The 12,134-nt window shown below is 34.8% G+C and overlaps 1 protein-coding gene and 1 pseudogene across 12 annotated transcripts; one reads left to right on the forward strand and one right to left on the reverse strand.

The window, feature by feature from the left end:
* The first annotated feature begins 1,499 nt into the window (after positions 1 to 1,499).
* On the forward strand, positions 1,500 to 3,991 carry LOC104723925 (uncharacterized). Of its 12 annotated transcripts, none has more exons than XM_087474220.1 (10): positions 1,500 to 1,859; positions 2,145 to 2,468; positions 2,555 to 2,643; positions 2,747 to 2,859; positions 2,978 to 3,062; positions 3,163 to 3,235; positions 3,315 to 3,370; positions 3,449 to 3,514; positions 3,598 to 3,663; positions 3,743 to 3,991. In XM_087474220.1, the coding sequence occupies exons 2-10, from the start codon at positions 2,459 to 2,461 to the stop codon at positions 3,827 to 3,829; spliced, it is 645 nt and encodes a 214-aa protein (XP_087330346.1). In that variant the 5' UTR covers positions 1,500 to 1,859; positions 2,145 to 2,458; the 3' UTR covers positions 3,830 to 3,991. The 12 variants fall into 12 exon arrangements, 7 of the variants coding, with proteins under 7 accessions (XP_087330346.1, XP_087330344.1, XP_087330348.1 ...); XM_087474218.1 differs by having other exon boundaries at positions 1,522 to 1,859; positions 2,571 to 2,643; XR_015571913.1 differs by having other exon boundaries at positions 1,555 to 1,859; positions 2,571 to 2,643; positions 3,173 to 3,235.
* Positions 3,992 to 8,383: 4,392 nt separating this feature from the next.
* Positions 8,384 to 9,723, reverse strand: LOC104723923 (uncharacterized; annotated as a pseudogene).
* Between the last annotated feature and the right edge of the window lie 2,411 nt (positions 9,724 to 12,134).

The raw sequence follows: 12,134 nt of genomic DNA on the forward strand, positions 1-12,134 counted from the left end.
CCAAAATTTATCAACGTAATGTGCTGTTATCACCATATAACTAGCACATGTCCATTTTAAATAAGGTAATGATTAGATTAAATAATGAGATAATAAGCTAATTATTAGATTAAAGTAAAGAACATCACCCGTAATTGGACAAACACAAATGTTAGTTGTGAGTGAAACTCTTTGCTTGCTATCAAAAACCATTGTCTAAAAGCAGCTTTCCTCTCACCATACATCTTCACAATGTCTCTTGATGATTTTCTTCTTGACTGAGGCTTGTACAAGTTTACCTTAAAAAACATGTATATTAGCAAATTTGTTGAATAAAAAACAAAACCAAAAAGATAATAAGAAGTTAGGAACTAACCTTGTTGCAAAAGTGTATAAATGCCATACTCTCTACAAACGCCAATGGTAATCCCTTATCACAAGCATTTCATTTACTACTTCTCTGAAAACATGCTCTTGCACTTTTACATTCTGAAGAGTTCTATCTTTACTAATCACTTTTTGATTCTGAGTTTGATCTTGACCCTCTTACCATGTCTTGTATTCTTTACATATCCTAAGATGATTCTTCAAAGTTGTAGTCCCTGACTTTGTTGGACATGCTCAGCCCTTCTTATAGTAGTTACACATTTGTTATTCGGCAGCCTTGTGAAATAAGCCCCCACACCAGACCTTGTGGGGAGTATCCTCTGGCTCTTAGCATTATTTTGCTGAGTATCAGCTTCATCAGCTATATCACCATCATCAGCTCCACTCACAATTTTTTGTTTTCATTTTGCCTCTGTGATTTGAATCCGATGTCAGAAATTCTTCTTCTTCTAAGTCATCATTCTCATGGATTGGAGATGATGAATCCATCTACAAATAATAAGACATCGGTTAAGTACTAATGCAAATCATGGGTCTCGATTAACTAATTAAGTACTAATGCAAACGATTACTGGATTCATCACTTAAACATGAGAATATCAACCCAACAATCATGATTCATCACCTAATCAAAAAATCATTTTCAGTTTCAGATGCAAACGAGTATGAATTTCAACCCAACAATCATGATTCATCACTTAAAAACGATTACTGGTTTGACAATTGAAAATACAATCGAAAATACAACAAGAAAAATAATCGAAAATACAATTATCAAATCACCTAATCAAGCATGTATTTTCAAATAATTGAAAATACACAAAAAAAAACAAAGAACAACATATATTTTCAAAAAAAAATAACGATTGAATAAGAAGAAGCATAGTACCTGAGAATTCTCAGATGGCGGAGGAGATGGATTTTGGAGATTTAGGGTTTTCAGTTTGAAGAAACGGATCTTATATCGACTTAATAGTTTTCGAATTTCACAAAAGGAACTTCGATTTCGGAAAAGGGAAATTGAATCGACTATGGCTATGGATAAATCGAATCGGCAAAAAAAAAAAAGATTGCTAATGTATATATATGTTCGGGTGCATTGGGTTTCATATCGGATATTACCCCTCGGTTACGGGTATCCGATTTAGTAGAAATAAATTTCCCAAAATTTTATGTCGAAAATAATATTTTTATTTTTTTTTTGGTTATTTTACGGGATATTCTGGTACAGAACGTTCCAATAAATCGATGGTCTTTGAATCACACAGAGAGAATAATGCGTATTACTCAGAAGAAAGAGTCAAAAACAAGCTCCCGTTGGAACCAAATCCCAAGAAATCCCAAGAAATGTTGTCTTCCATGGCAGTTCCTATGAATGGGTTTTTCCTAAGCTTCCCGAAACCTCAGAACTTTGTTGTCTTCAAGGGCTCCAGAGTATCTTTGTATGGATCCTTCTCGGTTTCTCACCTCTTCAAGCCTCCTCCTTCTTACAGGTTTTTTTTTATACTTCTTGATATATATAGAAAGGGGATTTCGAATTTTCCGATAGGTTTTATAATCAAATAGAAGCAAAAGATTAAGTTTTTAGTTTGCGGAATCTTCTTGGAACAGTCTGAAATGTTAAGAAAATGTTGTGTAGGTGTTAGATACTAATTTGACTGGAATTAGGAAAACAAAAAAAAAAATAACGTTTTTTTTTGGTTTTGAGGTATGGCTCGTGAACATATTCGCCTTGTCGGTTTTGTTTGCTTTAGCATTTGATGTTCTTACTGTGTCAGGGTCAGAGTAAGAAGCTTTCAGAAAGGAAGTAATGACTCAGCAAAGCCTCGAGATAGCGAAGATGAGAAATCGAATGTCAATGAGATGCTTAAAAACGAAAAAACCGCAGGAGTTTCTGTAAAGAGAGTCCCATTCATAGCAAAGTTAGGTATGGGGTTAGGATTGGCTCTGGTTGTTACAGTAATATGTCTAACCTTGAAGGGCTCTGGTGGTTCACCTTTTGAGGAGGTTAAGAGTCTTGCCAAAGCTTCATCATCATCTTCAGAAGGCTTTACGTTTAATGCCTTTGGGAACAGGTTCATGATTCCAGGAAATGCACCCGGGTTAGCCACTTATCTACCTCTAGAGTTACTTTTCTTATGAATCTGTTTGTGCGTTTATTAAAACAACCCTTTAGTTTCTCCTCCAGTGTCTTCTTTTTGCAGATGGGTTTACTTTTGGTTGCTAATGGCAGCCGGGTGCGGGCTTTTTATTAGCGAAGAGGCGCTAAATATATGGGTCTGTGCTTTATGCTGGTACTTTTGTTTCATCTTCCAATTGGTTAAAATGCTTCTAGTGAGCTTTCATTTTGATAAGAGTTTCCTCTAAATGTGTATGTCAGGTTGGAATCACGTTGGCACGGATGTTAACTCTGGATGGGACGTGGCAATCCTTTGTTGAGTCTTTCTCTCGGAATGCTCCTTATATACTGTCTACAGTTTCATGGGTTTACTGGTAAAAAAAAGCTATATATCTCTGGTTAAAAAACAACATAGGCCACATGACTCGTAACATCATCATCCAGCTTTATTCTTTGTTGTCTTTGCTGCCAACTTCAATATAATCGGTAAAGGGGGGTTTGTATAAGCGATATGATACCTTTTTACCTTGGGAAGCTCTTCAGACAAAGTGGAGCTTCAGATGATGTTTGTTCAAAGGTTAATCCATTCTTGTTAATTATTTCCCAATTAAAATATGTATCCAAAAGCTGATTGTCTGTCTCCATTTTTGCATTGGTACTGGTCTTTTTATATAAAGCTGGGAATAGGTAAAGAGAAAGCGATGAGCATTACTCAGGCTGTTCAAAAGTATGGCAACCTCTCAGGTTTTGGTAAGTAGGAAATTGCATGCAGTGTGGAAAAGATTTTTCTAGAATGTGTTGAATGACTTTTATATTGTGTTGAATGCAGTGGAAAGATTTTCTCTGGGAATGAGGAATCCTACAGCATTCTTTGCCGGGGCTCTTGTAAGTGTGTTGCGGAGTTGATGATTCAATATGTAGCATATGGTTAACCACACCTATCATATACATGAACCTTTACAGGGAATATCTCCAGAGTGTTTCTTTGCAGGAGTTTGTTGTGGCGGCTTGATTACTCTTCCACTTCAGGTTTACCTGCGTTTCTTTTATATATTCTATTTCGATTTTTTTTTTTGTAACAAATGGGATACTGATTCTAACAAATGTTTCAGCTGGTGTTTGGGTTTCTCCTTAGAGAACGCCCCATGTTTGCTCTTGCAACAGTAGCAACTGCAGTGGTGAGTAGAGTAAGAGAGAGAGAACTGATGTAAATTGCTTTTACACAAGTTTGAAGTTTTGGTTCCTATACTTGTGCAGGGAATATGGACGATCTTCCCCTATGTGGTGGCTGCATCCACGGCTTTGTTCCTCTACATTCGCAGTCGCTACTCCAGCAAAGATTAGCTCTTCTTGTTACTACTACTCAATATAGAAAGATGTAAGATCATATAAAAAGATCAGATATAGTACTCAGCCAATCAATACTAATGGCCTATATTGTTTTAGAGTATTATGTCCAAAGAATGAATATACACACTAACTTGCTCAATTGACTTTTCCTAGAAACACTGTTTTGTGTTTTGAATTGTGACATTTCTTCGATTTTATTCACCTGATTCTCAGAGTATTATACAAATCATTTTCGTTTAGTAAGAATTGAATTTGGGTTTTATGTACGTACCATTGTCAAAGACCATAATAGAGAAGGCATCTGTAGTTAGTTCACTGATCACTTAAAGATGCCTTTTCTATAACACAAGTAAGTCTGTTGATTGTTTAACAGAGTCATCTTCAAACTCCATTTTTGTTTTTTGTTCATTTTAACAGTTTCGTGGAAGCTGTTTCAAATTGTAAACGACTGACACGGCCTCAGTGACCATAGTAATCAAGATTCTACTATGATGAACAAAAGAATCAACATGTCATTCATTTTTGGTGTCGATGATTTTAAAGATTCTCTTTGATTACAATTGTTATGACAAGTGCTAGGACTTCTCTTCATACCGTTCGGCGGCGGAAATGGTGACGAGTGACGACGGCGGCGGCTCAAGACAGTTCGGTTCTCTTCTCTTCTCCTTCTTTAATCTTGATTGAAGAACCGAACCGAACCGAACCGAAATGTTTTTTAAGTTCGATTTGACTTCGGGTTATGGATGAGAACCGATCCGCAACTGTGAAGTTTTAGTTCAGTCTGGTTCGGTTCGGGTACCCGAACTAACCGAAAATGAAACAACTTAAATGTCTTAACCTAAGATTTTTTTGGTTCTCTTAAGTCGAAACTTGCGGCGGCGTCTCATTTCCATCAGAACTTGCAAGCTGCTTATCTCCGACGGTCCGAGCCTTAGTTTCTGACAGTTATTCTCACCTCCGTGGGTAAAGGTTTGTGTTTTCGTTGATGTTTGTTCGATTTCAATTGACCCTCATCTCCAAGACAGTTACTTAAAAAAAGTTTTATTCTTTCTCACTTGTAGAGTTCTGATGTGATGTTATAAGATAATGATTTGTGAATCTGCTTGCTGTTGTGATGAGTATGATTTGAGCATTTTGAAATTTTTTGTAGATAATGTCTTCGCCTTCTTGTCATGGCAACAACGATGACTTACTTGATGAAGAGGTTCAAGGAGAAGAAGAACAAGTTCAAGTTCAGACTAGTGTGGGAAAGAAAAGAACAGAAACTGAAAGATCAAGTTCTGAACTTCCACCAAAATCAAGGATGAAGATTGCTCAGATATCTGATATATGGCAACACTTTACTCCCGTTGAACTTGATAGAGAGAGCACTGGTCGTTGTTGTGGTAGTGATGATGATGGTAGCGGTAATCTTAAATATGATCCAGATCTTTTCAGGAGATCAGTCAATGAGATGATTGTTCTTGGCGGGCGCCATTTTCCTTTGCTGAATCCGAGGGATTTAAGAGATTCTGTCATAAGGCACTCCCTGTGTACGCGGACCATGTATCACAGCAGACAGTTGCTAGTGGTATTGCTGCAATGTTTTTGCAAGAGAAGGCTTCTTTGAAGAAGTTGTTTGCTGCTGACAAGAACAAGAGAGTCTCTCTCACGACCGATATATGGGAAGCTCCTACTACCTCATGTAGTTACTTGGCTATAACAGCTTACTGGATTGATGCAAACTGGGAATTGCAGAAGAGAATCATTAGCTTTAAGCCTGTTACAGATAAGAAAGGAGATACGATTGCAAGACACCTTATTGAATGTTTAGATGAGTGGGGGATTGAGAAAGTCTTCACAGTCACAGTTAATAATGCCGAGGGTAATGATGAGGCTCTGACCTTGTTCAAGGAGGCTATGCGGTTGAAAGGAGCTAATGCTTTAGTTAAAGATGGTGAGTTTCTGCATATGCGTTGTTGTGGGGAAATCGTGAATCTGACTGTAAAAGAGAGTCTGGATCATGTGAGTGACAGTATCGTTGCTGTTAGGAATGCGGTGAAGTATGTGCAGTCATCATTTACAAGATTAAAGTCATTCAAGATGCATGTAGAGACGGGGAAGGATTCTAAAGGTAGCTTGTCATTGGATTGCGTTACTGAGTGGAATTCCACGTATCTTATGTTGGTAGCTGCACTTCACTCAAGGGTAGCTTTTGAGAAGATGTTGGATGAGGACAAGCTTTATGGTGAATATTTTCTTGAAATAGAGGAGGAGACTGGAAAAAAACGGGTTGGACCGCCAGTTTCAGCTACTTGGGATGAAGTGAAAAGGTTGGTAGGGTTTCTCAGAATCTTTTTCAATTGTACACTGGGATTTTCAGAATCTAAATTAGCTGCTTCTTCGAAGGGTTACAATGAGATTGCCACTATTGATTGGAATCTAATCGAATTAAGTAAGGAAGATGATGAAGAATTACGGAAACAAGCAACAAGTATAAGGGACAAGTTTGAGAAGCACTGAGAATCCACTTGTGATTGTTGCTAGTGTGTTTGATCCAAGGAAGAAAATGAAGTTTGCTTCACTTTGCTTTGACATGCTCCATGGTAAAGATAGTTTGGAAGGTAATCATCTTACATCATCAGTTAAGAGTGCGATGCAAGATCTATATGAAGAATATATCATAATCCAGGATAACCAGTCTCAAGATGATGATGCTGCAACCCAAAGCGATCATGGCGATTCTGAGCAATCAAGTGTTGTTATGTCTGATTTACCAGATTGGTTTATAAGCAGTGAATCTTTGTACAACAAGATGCTTAAGAAAATGAGAGAAGAACGAGTAGGTAAGGAGCTAGATATTTACTTGACAGGAAGCATTGAGCCATGGGGTTCAAGATCAGATTACGATGTTTTGTCATGGTGGAAGCCCGAACTACCCGGTCTTGTCAGAATTGGCTAGAGATGTTCTTGCAATTCAAATGTCTTCTTTTGCTCCTGAGTCCGCTTTTTGTACTAGTGGTCGAATCTTGGACCCTTATAGAAGTTCGTTGACTCCTTACGTAACTGAAGCTTTGATATGTACACAACAATGGTTGCGGACTTCCTTACAGTCTGAACCACAACTTCCTAGCTTAGAGCAAATGTTGGAAGAGCTTGACTTTCAGGAGTCACTTGGTAATTTGCTTCTTTATTTTTCTAACTTTTTTCGATGTATGTTCAGTGATGGATATATCGTTTATCTAACTAACTTTATTTATTTTTGGTGCATCTAGATTCTCGGTATCAACCTGAATCTGGTCATTGAGTTGTAGCTGCAACTAGAGGTACAAATCTTGTTTGTATTGTGGTGTTTTTAAGTCTTCTCTCGCATTTTTTTTCACTTCTTCTTTTACAGTGTCTGCACTTATTTCACTATGCTCGTAGTCTTTGCTGTGTTTGCATAATTCTAGAAGACTTGTCGTTTCTGTCTTCAAATCTACGTTTGATAGTGTTAGTTTCTTCGATTCTGTTGACTAGTCCTCTGTTTTGTTGATCTGCATTTTCTTATGTACCCGATCAATCTACACTTTTTTTGGAACTTGTTTGTATGATCATCAGTTTGTGATAGTTTTGATCTGGATCACCCTTTGTTTTTCCTTTACGGATCAGATCAGTGTCTATTATTTGATTATTTTCTTAGTCTTTATTCCTGTAGTCATGCCATCTTAATGCATTGCTAGCTCTTTAGTCTCTCTTCATGTATTCATCTAATGTCAAAGAACATACTTGTAATATTAGAATCGATATTTAGGCAAAGAACATCACTAAGTTACTTCAGAAACACTATCTGGTGATGTTTTCCACAATGGTCACAAGATAGAGTTGCTAGACGTTGGTGATTTGATGTCTTTTGAGGACTGTTGTAAATCAAAGGAAGCTCAACCTGATAATGTTGGAAAATGTCTTTTTTTTTTTTTTTTTTTTCTTGCGTATGATTACAAGTATAGCTAATGCTGAACTTCCGTTGCCTTCTTAATCCATTCAAGAGAAGCAATCATTGTATGTGTTAAGATTGTTTTGGTGATTTTTCAGGAAACCACCGGTCTCAGCAATCTTCAGATGGAAAAGGGGAAGACTATGGAAGCTATAAGACTCTCTGGGCTTTATGTTTGTTTTTTTGGTTTTTAATTGAGTTTGGAACTTGATTATGAAGAAGACAGTACTCAACTACTTTTAAACTGGGCTTTATGTTCTCTATTAACATTGAATGTAGTGTAAAATATTTCTCTGGTTAACGAATCTTTACAGGGAAGTGATTTTTTGTTAGAATGTGAATCCGGCGACTAATTAGAGGATCCTGATTCTAACAAACATTTCAGCTTGTGATTGGGTTTCTCCTTGGAGAACTCCCCATGTTTGCTCTTAGCAAACTGCAGTGGTAAGAAGAGACAGCACGAGAGAGAAAACATATGTGAATATATCTTACACAAGTTTTAAGTTAGTATGTGTTAGCTTCCCCTACGTGGTGGTGGCTGCCACCTCAGCTTTGTTCCTCTATATTTGCAATTCGCATTCTCTTACAAACAATTTTTGTTTAGGAAGAATTGTATATGCATTTTATGTATTTATGTGCAAATTGTTCACGATAATAATAAACATGTATAAGAAGAAAGCTTTGCAATTCATGTTTTAGTAAACTAACCAACCATCTTCAGCATCGATCACACTAATCTTGCCAACACAAGTAAGCCTCTGTTTATTGTTTTAAAGAGTCATCATCTTCATCTTCAATATCCCAAGATAAATCCTCATCTTCATCTGTTGCTACACTGACCCGTCTTCGCCAACCAGACTTCACCTCAGACCCTTGACCAGCCTCCAAACTCCTACCCTCATTGCTCCTGATATCTTCTTCCATCTTATCCCACCCAAGATCTTCAACCTCAGGTAACGAAGGCTGCGTCGAAATCACCGAGATATCACTATCCTTAGACGAAACTGCTCTGCTCCCAACCTTGTCCTCCTCCAAAACCACAGTCTCTGAACCTGGATTCAACAAAGTCTCACCACTAGTTTCATCATCATCATCAAGATCCCAGCTCAAATCCTCCTCTTCTTCGCCAGAAATAGCTCTATTCACAAACTTAACCCTAGCTTCTTCAACAAGCTCAAGCTTATACACTCTATAAAAATACCTCCTCCAAAAAGTCTCAGCATTAACTTGAGCAGGAACAATCTCCTCATAGATCTCTTTAACACCTTTGTTCTCATTAAATAAACCAACAATCTCATTCCTTCTCTCCTCTAACTTAAACCGTAAACTCCAATTCTCAAAATCAACTAAATCATCAGGCTCTCTGACGAACGTGCCTTGATCAGATTGTATCGCAAGCAACATCATCTCGAAACGACTATAGGGTTTCACAGGTAAGCTAAGGTTACGATCGGAGCCTTGTGGTGGTTTTTCAGAGACTCCTTACCATGAGAGATGATCCTGGCCGTTGATTTCCACACGGAGGCGCCGATATCGTCGATGGCTTGACCAACGGATTCGAGCGACTCTGAAGCGACGGAGGCGCCGATCTCGAGGGAATCGGGTAATCTCGAAGCTACTTGTCGGATTATGGAGGTTTCTTTCTTCAACTCGGATCCGAATTCTTCGAAATCGCGGCGGTATGATCCGATTACAGATTCGGATTTTGTCGCTAGGGTTTTGATTAGATTGCCGAAGCTCCATGAAGAAGAAGAATAAGAAGAAGAAGACGAACCTGTGGGTTCATCTGGTTGTTGTTGTTGTTCATGATCGTACTCGGAGAGAACTGATTTGAAGAGATCCATGAATCCCCCTCGATTGAGAGAAGAAGGAAGCTTAGGGTTTTGAAAAGGTTTAATTTTGAAAATTTGTATGTAAAGTATGTCTATAAATAATGAAATCAATGTCGTTGTTACTGTTCTGATTAGAAGTCATAGAAACCGATGTCGGTGGCATGTGTTTTGTATGAAACAATATTTTTTTTTTTTTAACAATTAACTTTATTATTAGATTAATTAAAATAGAGTTACAATGACATTCACTGATTCATTTATTATTTGATCTAACATAATGCTGTACATACAGATTTCGAAAGTCGGACTTGAAGGATAATCTTTATAAAAAAAACAAATTACAATTGATAATACAAATTTCCAACTATCTAAAAAAGGAATTAAAATTACAAAATCTAATATATCAGTTATTTTTCGACCAAAATAACCAAAATAATTGTAAATTTATGAAAAAGTTTAGATATATTTAATACATTAGAAGAACAAAAAGAAAAGAAACAAAAAGAACAATCCGGAATGGAATAAACAGTTTTTGAATAATAAAAAGAAAATCTACCGAGAATGAACTAAATAGTAAATGGTAACTAAATAATAAAAATATCTTTTTAAATATATTAAATATTAAATAAATCAAATTCAATAATAATACTAATACTACTTCTAATGTATTTACAATGAATTTTACATTTGTTTTTAGAAAAAAATTGTAAATTAAATTTTAGATATGTCATATTAAATATTAATAATTATTAACCTACAATACAATTTTAAAGGTAATTTAAAATATTTTTATTTTTTATTTACGATATAAACATGAGTTCTCTTGAATTTATTTTACTATTCATATATAGTTTTCAAATAGCCTTAAAATTAGTTTAACATGAAATTCAAGTCAAAATTATTTTTTCTGTCTATACATAATGAAAATAAGAAAATTATTATATTAGATAATTGAATATTATTAACAAACTTATTTTAAATTTATTTTAAAATATAAAAACGAATTTTAATATTTGTTCTTTTTCTGTTCTATTTGTTACTCATCAATTTTGGGGATGAACATTTTTGTTCTATTGTTCCTTATTTTTTTTAGAAGGTAGAGGAATGCAAAGGAAAAATTATTACTATCAAATGGTAAAAAAATTGTGGAATAAAGAGGAATATCACATTCCTCCTCATTCTTTTCCTAAAATGTGGTTACCAATTGAAGCCTACATAATATTGTACAAGCAAATTTTGAAACTCGGACATGGAAAGATATATTTTTTTAAATAAATTACAATTGATAATACAACTTTAAAGTTCATATAATCCAAGTACCTAAAATTAAAAGGAATTAAAATGATAAAATCTGATACATCAGTTATTTTTTAACCAAACTAATTGTAAATTTATGAAAAAATTTAAATACATTTGTTAACATTTAACCATTTTAAAAATACTATATATATTTCAGAAACCAAAATATAAAATTTTAAATATTCTAATTATTCTCCTAGTCATTAGAGATAAGCCCAACAATATCCCAAAATTACAATTAGAAACTCGAATATATCTTTACTTTAGGACTAAAATAACCAAAATACTTAAGAAAAATACCCTAAAATAGCATTAAAACAAGTTTTATGGACAACTATAACACAGACAAACTTCCAAAAATAGCATTATTTAACACATTAAAATATTTAAAATTAATTTTTTAGGTTTGGGTTCTCAATTTCACATTTAAGGTATAGTTTTGAGGGGCATGGTTTAGTATTTTGAATTTAGGATTTAATTTTGAAAGATTAAGGGATTAATTTGTACTATTTTTGGAATTTTAGAGATGTTGTGCTAAGTTTGGAAAAAAAACTATTTTGATGCTATTTTTGATAATCTCCCAATACTTAAACTAAGTAAAATATATGGAAAACTTTAAATATATTTATTAATATAAGAGGTGCTTTGGTTTAATTTATTTCGCCCGATTTTGTCCTAAACGGTTAATACATAGTTGGAATTCTAATAATTTGGTGATGCTTGAGCTTATGTCTCCATCACTTTTGGAGAGTCATTGACGAGGAACTTGTATGAAACAAAAGTAACAAATTTCATAACCCATATATGGCAAAGAAACATAAGAAAACTCTATTCAATTATATCATACACCTTATTCTGGTTTTTTTTTGAGAAAATCTTAAAAATAGCATCAAAATAAGTTTTTTTTCCAAACTTAGCACAATATTTCTAAATTTCCAAAAATAACACTAATTAATCTTTCAAAATTAAATCCTAAATTCAAAATATTAAACTCTATCCGTTCACGAGGACATCATATATATTTTTAAAGAGAACTAATCCATTCCCAACTCAATAACATACCAGTAATGACCCAATAGATCAACACATTTTAAGCTTTACAGTTAAGTTTTATAGAGAAATTGGGCCCAACGGCTGAAACATAAAATAATATTAAAAAAAACAGAAATGTAAGTTATTGATTTTATTTACTTTTCTTAATAAAATCCACAAC

Source organism: Camelina sativa, chromosome 11 (genome assembly GCF_030686135.1).
Source record: "Camelina sativa cultivar CO46 ecotype springtype chromosome 11, ASM3068613v1".
Taxonomy (NCBI): Eukaryota; Viridiplantae; Streptophyta; class Magnoliopsida; order Brassicales; family Brassicaceae; genus Camelina; species Camelina sativa.